At 28.8% G+C, this 9,089-nt stretch overlaps 1 protein-coding gene across 1 annotated transcript in view; it reads right to left on the bottom strand.

The window, feature by feature from the left end:
• Positions 1–337: 337 nt before the first annotated feature.
• LOC107444493 (cubilin) overlaps positions 338–9,089 on the bottom strand; it is an 80,906-nt gene continuing 72,154 nt past the window's right edge. Inside the window, exons 7-10 of the mRNA XM_043056066.2 lie at positions 6,280–6,534; positions 3,403–3,528; positions 1,769–2,008; positions 338–1,314 (exon numbers count right to left, since the gene is read on the bottom strand). Of these exons, the coding sequence (XP_042912000.2) occupies positions 1,142–1,314; positions 1,769–2,008; positions 3,403–3,528; positions 6,280–6,534 (794 nt within the window). The 3' untranslated portion in view covers positions 338–1,141. The remainder of the gene's footprint in view (positions 1,315–1,768; positions 2,009–3,402; positions 3,529–6,279; positions 6,535–9,089) is intronic.

The raw sequence follows: 9,089 nt of genomic DNA, 5'->3' as shown, positions 1-9,089 counted from the left end.
GGATTTGTCAATTGATATTGAAAAAAATTAGGAATTTTGGCTTTTGAGTATAAGAATCAATTTGTGTCTGTCTTTATTATTTTTTATTTTTAAAACAATTTTATTTAATCATATATAAATACTAGTTTTTAGTGCAAAATACTTAGCAAATATTAGAGTTATTAAAAAAAAGAAACATATAATCCAAGGAAGTAAATCTAAATAATGTGAAAAAAAATTATTTTATATTTAACTAAATTACTAATAGACATTTACTTAAATGTTAAAAAAAAAACTGGGGACACTTTATATGGGAAATAAATGAGTTTGTAAGTAATTGATAACAATATCGAAACTGTCCTCAAAATTTTTTTAATAAATTAGAAAGCTCATTTATAAAATTTTTTAAAATGTGACGAACCTTGAATTTCAAAGTTCTGTTTATATCCTTCTAAAACAAAACAGATAGCCAGTAGAGATATCAAATAAATAATACATTGGATATTTCTGTAATATAATATCAATTTTTTCATGATAAGAAGAAATAAGAAATACATTCATGAGAAATACATTGAACATCTCTGTTGTATAAATTTTTTTAAATATCTTTAACCATTCATTTCGATGGTTCATTTACACCACACTGTTCTCAAATTAACAAACAACTACTCCTGAGTCTTGAATTTCATCATCATTATGAATGATAATAATATATAGTTGTCAAAAAAATTTAATACATTGGACATCTCCGATATAAAATAATTTTTAACCGTGCTTTCCAAATTTCCATTAATATTGTTCTAAAATAAAACAGATGGCCAGTACCATGTCTTAAATTTCATCATTATGAATGATAACAATATCAAGTTAATCAAAAGAAAAAATTAACAATACATTAAACATCTGTGTTATACAGTAATTTTTAAAATATTTTAACTGTTCATCCCAATTGTTCATTTACACTGTTCTAAAGTTTACAAAAGCCACTACAGTGTCATGAATTTTATTATCATGAATGATAATATGAAGTTTGTCAAGAGCGTAAATGATAATCCATTGGACATCTTAGACATAATTTCTAATAACTTTAACCATACATTCCAAAGTTCCATTTAGACTGTTCTAAAATAAGTAGATAGCCAGTTCAGTGTTTTCAGTTTCATCATCGAGGAACTACCTTCCAAGCCCATCTTTTGCTTTTTGATGTGATGGTTGGTCTTCTTAAAGTGTTGCACGAATTACTGAGTTGGTCTACCCATAGATTAAACATAGGGTAATGTAGGTTGTAATAATGCAATGCAATGAAATCAAGATCATTTGAAAATTCTACTTCTCCTATAAAAATGAACTTCTATTAAAAAATTTTATCAAACAATTATGTAAAATGGAGAAAAAAAATTAATCTTTTTTTTTCCTTTATGATTTATTAAAAATATGTTAATAGTTAATAAAATTCATACAAAAATTTCTCTCAAGAAAAGTAAATAAGTACGTAATTAACGTCACACTAGAACTGCACAATGGGCCATTTTCGAATGTGGTCTGGGAAACATACCCGAGGATGATCCAAAGACATGCCTTCACAACTTTGATCCTCCGCAGAGGGGATCTCATTTGTGATGCCATTTCTCCAATTTAGATATAGATCTCATCTCCAATTTAGATATAGATCTGAAGGAAAAGGAAATTTTCTCCTGATCCTTGTACCCATGGTACTGCTCAGCAGCCGACCACAAGACTTTCGGTTATAAAATTTTTGCTATTTTTTAATATAAAAATAATAACTTACTCCTCTCAGTTACAGAAGCACACATTTTTTCACCATTCGGTAGCTGTATGAAGTTGTACATGCAAGGTACTGATAAATAGATAGATGCTGATACTTGCAACCGTACTCGGCATACTGTGGGGTCGGCTCTCCATATTACAAAGTCACATGTCGTCGTCTTCCCCATGGGTGTAAAGTATCCTGAATAGGTTGTTACCTCCTGGTAACAGCGTTTTAAAGATTCTGGGAGGTGAGGGAGGGCTGCAGAATAGTCAAAAATAAAATTTAGAAAGTTCTATTTAGTTTTATTAGGATTAAAACTATTTTTTAAAACATGTTTTGTTCCAAACTGTTAAAATATGGAAACAATTCTTACTTCAGAAGTTCTTGGTGAAAATCCTTTTAAAAATCGGAAAAAATGGATCTTTTTTATAATTAAATTTTTTTCAAATGTTAACTTTCCTTTCAATTTAAATAATATATATATTAATATTCGAATAATGAACTAATTCTTGTTGTGTTGAAAAATTAAGAGGCCCTAACTCCAACCTTTTCTAAATACTTCGTTGCAGAATTTTTGAATCTCTTAAAAAAAAAAATACTGTTGAAACTTATATTGACTCTAACCCTTATTTGATGCAGGTGAAGAAATTTGTTTTCCTTAGTTCTTGCAAAACTTATTCTTCGGAGATAAGATTCGTTAGGGAGACAGTGTAGTAATCTGTTTGATATAAAATACTTCCACATGGCCGTGATACAGCCTGGTCGGTAGGGCTTGGACCCATGTCCAAGTGGTCGTGAGTTCGATTCCCACCCGCCGAAGACTCAGACCTGTGTAGTAAATGGTGACAGGTGCACGTTCAATCTGTCGAGTCATTAAATCCTTCAAGTTCCCATGACAAATCAATATCTCTGGGGTTACTGAATTGAAGAGTGATCGTTCTCTGGTTCAAGTCAAAATTACGATCTGTGGATGCATAAATGTGTCCTTTTAAAACGGACGGTGACTGTAGTCGTATTTTTGGCTTTAGATAACACCATTGAAAAACAAGAAATGCGTCCTCTGCCTTGAATTCGCTTGCTTTCACCAAGCAGGCATCATGGTATAGGGCAGGTAGCAGTAGAAACAACAGCAACATGATAAAATTTTATTTAAAAGAAGAAAAAAACATATGAAATTAATGGTTTTTAGCTTGTTAAATAGTTTCTTATTGAAAATAGTCATAAAAAACTTCAATAAGAATAAAAAAAAAAAAAAACATTTTTTTTCATTCGAAATAAATGCTCTAAACGAGATAAAAATTATACGATTGACTTAAACATATTTGAGCTTAATTTCTGTGGAATTAGAACCATTTTTTTAGAAAGAATTCCAAACATATTTTAATGAAATATTTTTAGATAGATTTACTTTATATAGATAATTCTTAATAAAAATAGTTTTTCTACAGAATTCCCTAAATAAAATTTTTTCTACAGAATTATAATCAAACTAACAAATTTCTAATGACAAATTTTACTGTAATCAACAATTATACTTTTTTTTTATCAAGCATGCAAAAGACAAGAACTTCACCCATGTAATAGACAGAGAGAAAGCACAAGTTCAGTTGTAGTAACTTGAGTAAATTAAAGTTGAATATAGCAATTCTTACCGTTGTATCCCGGACAAGTGTTAGGTATTTGAGTTATTTGTATGTAAAAACCTCTTCCTGAGATGCGGCTGTCGCTACGAAACTCGAAAGTCACAGGATCCTGGAATTCGGACACTTTTATGGTCACTGAAAAAAAAACATTAATATAAGCTTCAGCAGTGTCAAGATTATAATCATGTCATCTTTCTTTTTAAAAAAATTTTTCTCAGGAAGACTACATTTTTCTTAGTTTTATTTCTATCAGTGACTTTAAATAAAAGATTATTTTTATAGGAACCATGTCTAGCAAAGTTAGTTTTTAGCAGTAATTAACCATTTAAGAATCGACCCACAGTGGTTGAAACTCGGAAAAAACTGGCCAAAACTGATACTTCCGAAACATATTTTCAAAAATTCTTCATTATATGGGTTTTCGAGGTCGCTGATAAGATTCTGATGTTAGAATTTTAATATTCAAAATGGAGGCGTTTAATTGAATATGTCTAATTAATCATGCTAATTACTTCATAACAGTTATATTTTTATTGTTATTCAAAACATTTAAGATTGACGTATTACTCCTAAACATATTATTTATAATTTATTATAGCATTAGGGCGAGTAACAAAAAATAAATAAAATCTGCGTTCTTATGGACTAGTTTTTTTTAAAAATCATATTTAATTCTCTTATATATTGGATTATTTTATATGATAATTAAATTCTTTCGTACAAAATATATACAAAAAATATGTATTCAAATTATGGGATTGAGTTTTTAGGATCACAGTGTGGAGAAATAAGCGGTTCACTAATCGCTTGAAAAAAATCTAATCTAAAATCTTTTCTTGATCGATTTTAAATACCAACATTTTAAATAAACAACAATTTTACAAACTACAATTTTGCACTAATAATTTCACAAAACTGCACACATACTTTTAACTGATTGTTACCTCTTACCGACAATGAATTGATATCTTCAATTCAAACAGCTATTAGTTTTCAAAGTGTTGTTATAAAAGTACTGATATATGATAGAAATTCTAAGAAAAAGTAGAAATTGATTATATTTACTTCATTGTATCTTTTTATATCCAATGAAAGTAATATAAAAATCGTGTTTAATTTTTTTTTAACAATCGTTACATTAAAAATTCGAAAAAATAATAATTTTTTTTTATCTTTACAATTTTATTAATAAAATCAAACGGGGCAATTTTGGGCAGCTATTTTTTTGCTTTCCCTTTTTCTGCATAACTCATTCTTTAGTTTCCTTATAATAAACGAGAAGAACGAAGGGGAACTCCTTTTTTATAAATCACGATGAAATTGTAAAATTATGTGAGATATTAAATTTTGCTTGAGGGTTTTAAAGTATTGTATAAACTAAGTATTTATAAGGTCAACCTATAAAAAGGATTTTCAAGTTTCTTAAGACATGAAAAATCTATAGCAATAATGAAAGTACAACTATTTCTGAAGCAGCACCTGCTAGAAGTGTATAACAAAAAGTTACGTTCCAGATGCGGAAAAATTCGATGATAATAAATCGAAGAGTGTTTTAATGAATGATCTTATGTTATTCTTCATACTTTTGCCGATTAAAAACCAATAATGATTAATACTTTTGAGCGATTTAATTTTTGGGATTTTGGCTTGTACAACTCTTAAAAAATTTAGGAGGAAAATTGATATGGAAACTGAAATGCTAACTTGCTCCGGACAGAGAATAAATATTTTTGAGTGGTAATTTATTAATTGTGATTCTTGGTTTAATAAATTCAATTTATAAGGTTTTTATCCACAACTATTTTAATTAATTCGCAGGCTTATATAATTCGCTACTTTGTTATAGTTAAGTCATGCTAAACCTTTTAAAAGTAAGCAAAAATAGTCAAATATTTGCAAATTTTAGTTTGAAGATATTTACCGTTTTTTAAATTGTTTTGGCGTGTCCGGAGCATTTGGCATCTCTGTTGAAATATAAAAGCTTTCTATTCCATTAAGAATTTAAAGAAATGTTTTTTTTAAATAATTTTTTTCTGGAATAAAATCTTTTCGATGTTTGAATTCTAAAAAATTTTTTTTAATTATTTCCAATTTAAGAATGAGCATGCTTGTATCGATTGAATCATATCATTGGTTTTTAGATTTGCCTAAGACTATATTGTTTCCATTCACTTTAGTTTTCCTGATCGTAAAAGAAAAAAGCGAAGATTTCAATGAGTTTAATAATTTGATAGATTGATCTGATATTGACTTACTAGGATTCAATCTTAATGGTTTCAAGAGATTAACCTTTAATATGCTGATAACTAAAGTAACGCAAACGATATTTTTAGTTATGAAACCAGACATATAAAAGTACTTTTCTAAAATAAAAGACAGATTATTTCGACAGACTTGCATATTTTACTCCAAAATGTAAGGAGTATATACATAATATGTAAAATATATTCTCAATAGTTTAAGCAGGAGAGCTATCGAAAGTTTTGGCCATTGCAGAAATTAACATTAAGGGGCCCAGATTTTTGACTCTTCGAATAATACAGTCATTGAATGAAAGCATATCGAATAACATGTTATAAAAATCAAAAAATTCGTCATTTTTTTTTTAAACTTTTGATCTTAGTAGCTTATGAAAATTTTAAATTTTGTTTCGCTTAACTAAATAATTAACGCTTAGTATTTATTTTGCTTTAAAATAAACTTTATTTTTAATATTAATCGAAAAAATTGACGAATTAAAAGGTTATTATTTTTCGAAAATCGTATTTTAAATATTTTATTTCTTATAAAGTGAAAAAGAAAAAAAAAATAGTATATCTTTTTCAATTATTGCAAATAATATATTTATTCCTTTTAGGAAAATTTTTTTTTCTTTAGAATTCTTACTTTTTCCATCAATGTCATGGCACAAACGGTTTTTCCCTGGTAATTCTAAATAAGCTCCAGACGAGCAGCTAACTGGATTGTGTTTTCCCACACTGAATTCGATGAACTCTAATTCCAGTTGACATACTGAAATATCAGGTCGATAAATACTGTACACGCAATAGTAGTTTGGCCCAAAGTAGCCTGGATATCCAGGGGAAGTAATAGATCCTACCATCGTCATCACGGTCTGATCACATTGATGGATCATAGAACCTTGAAAAAATAAAATAGATCTAGTCATTTTCATTATTTCCTGATCACATTGTTGGATCATAGAACCTTGAAAAAATAAAATAGATCCAGTCATTTTCATTATTTCCTGATCACATTGATGGATCATAGAACCTTGAAAAAATAAAATAGATCCAGTCATTTTCATTATTTCCTGATCAAATTGTTGGATCATAGAACCTTGAAAAAGTTAAGTAGATCTAGTTATTTCTACTCTGATATAGTTGAGGAGTTACAGAGCTTAGAAGAAAAAAGAGAATCCAATCATTGTCATCATGGTTTCCTGATCTGATTACATTGATGGATTATCGAAATGAGGCGATTGCTGAATATGAAAAACTTTTCTTTTTATTACATATTAGGTCGCCAAACAGTAGACTTGTTGGGCATAAATTGTTAAGCGCAAAATTGATCGATAGCTTACAGATGTAAGAAACTATTTCATTCTATGCAAGCGACAGTTTGTTCTGGCAAATTAAAAAAAGCTCTGATTGAGGATGAGAACCAGGATGAGATTTCCTGAATGGCCAGTTTTACAACATTTTCGGAATTAAATTGTTTTTCCATTTAAAAATTGTTTAAATTTAGAAAAAAGTGATTGTCAGTGCACTGACAGAAATTTTCGAGTATCTCAACACCAAAAATGGTGGCACAACTACTTTGCACCAAAGTGGTGTTACTCTGAGTGTTTAATTACATCAAAACCGAGGTTAGTTCCAAGTGTAGTGAAACCATCACCTCCTACATCAAAAAGCCTTCCACACGGTTTTTTATAAGTAATCTGCACAGACTTTTTAAAAAGTGAACCAGTTGTGAGCATGAACCCAAATTCTATTTTAAAAGTAATTGAGAGAAATTTATCATATATATATTTGAGAATTGAATCTGTGGTGGTTGACAAGTGAATAAGACAAACCAATCATATTAATAAATTAAAGAAATAATTTTTTGACATATATTTGCTACCACTTTCTTATTTTTACTATATTTTCTATTAAATGGCTCTTTCGTAAACCGGTTTGACTTCACAGTGGTCTGATCGGACCGTGTAGAGGCTTTCAGTTGTAGGAGGTGTTGAGTGAAGTAGTCACCACCATATTTGTTATTCAGTTACACTAAAATTTATAATTATAGTCGAATATGATACACATAAGAATCACAGATAAGTTACTTTTACGATACTATCTAAAACAGGAATCATAAATAAAGGATGCATGCATACAATATATTTCTCTAAATAAAATTAGTTTGTTAATCAAGCATATACACAGCACAGACAGAATATTAATATGAATAAGAACAAAACCGAGGTTGAATGAAAGTTAAATATTATAAAATTATTTCATGCAATTAATTGACATATTTATGTAAATCTTGTGAGAGTATAAATACCTTTATTATACAACTGAAAACATACATGCAGTTTATAACAGCTTATGTGAGTAATTTATCAAATCAATTCGACAAAAAGGAATGAAACTTCCTGGCAAATAATCGATCACAATCAATATTTTTATCAATCAGTAAGGTGGATTGAAACTTACTTGGTATTAAATAGGCTATGACCAGTTTGTTAATACAACCGACAAGAAGAATTCATATTTCACAAGTACACTTCTTGTAAACAAACAGTTTTATTGTCACTACCTTGAAATTGCACAATTATTCGCCTTTAAACTTCTAAAAATGACCCGAAAGCATTTATTATACGTTTAAAACATGCCCTACTATAATTTCACACAAGTACTAAGTTAAATAGCTTTTCTGATACGGACTATTTTTTAAATTTTATACAAAATTTAAAAATCTTACCTCTCTCCAAAATCTTCCAATAATCTTGCTTTCTGAGATGACCCCATAGAAATAAATTTTCTTCCTTTTTATATTTTGATGCTGCTATCTGTTATTAATAAGAGTTTTTGCTTTTATTTGACTAGGCTCTTTTTAGTTAGGATCTTGTCTTAAACTGTAACAATTTTACAAACCCTCTCCTCACCAAGCGTGATATTTTTGATACAATGCTCCTAAGGAGCCAACAGACAAAAATTTGAATAATTTCATCACTTTTAAAAAACAAAAAATTACACAGTGCGAAAAAAATAAGAAAAAGAGTGAACATCTTGAATAACATTTGATCTAATGATCGTATTATCACATGCTAGGACTCCATCTTATGGTTCGAGGCTTAACCTTAAATATGTGCTTCAAATCTTACAAATGAGAACATCTTGAATAACTCTTGTTCTAATGATCGTATTATCACATGCTAGGACTCTATCTTAATGGTTCGAGGCTTAACCTTAAATATGTACTTCGAATTTTACAAAAGTGAACATCTAACTTTTGTTCTAATGATCGTATTATCACATGCTAGGACTCTATCTGAATAGTTCGAGGCTTAACCTTAAATATGTGCTTTAAATGTTAATTTTAATAATGTTTACAATAAGATATGAATGGAATTAAAATACGCTTTGAGCTAACTTTACAGTGATTGAGGCCTGAAAAGTTTTTTAAAAAAAAACAGGGAACGAGCT

This window comes from Parasteatoda tepidariorum, chromosome 4 (genome assembly GCF_043381705.1).
Source record: "Parasteatoda tepidariorum isolate YZ-2023 chromosome 4, CAS_Ptep_4.0, whole genome shotgun sequence".
In the NCBI taxonomy this organism is placed as follows: Eukaryota; Metazoa; Arthropoda; class Arachnida; order Araneae; family Theridiidae; genus Parasteatoda; species Parasteatoda tepidariorum.
Note: the sequence above shows the minus strand (reverse complement) of the source record. Positions and strands in the feature narration are given on the sequence as shown.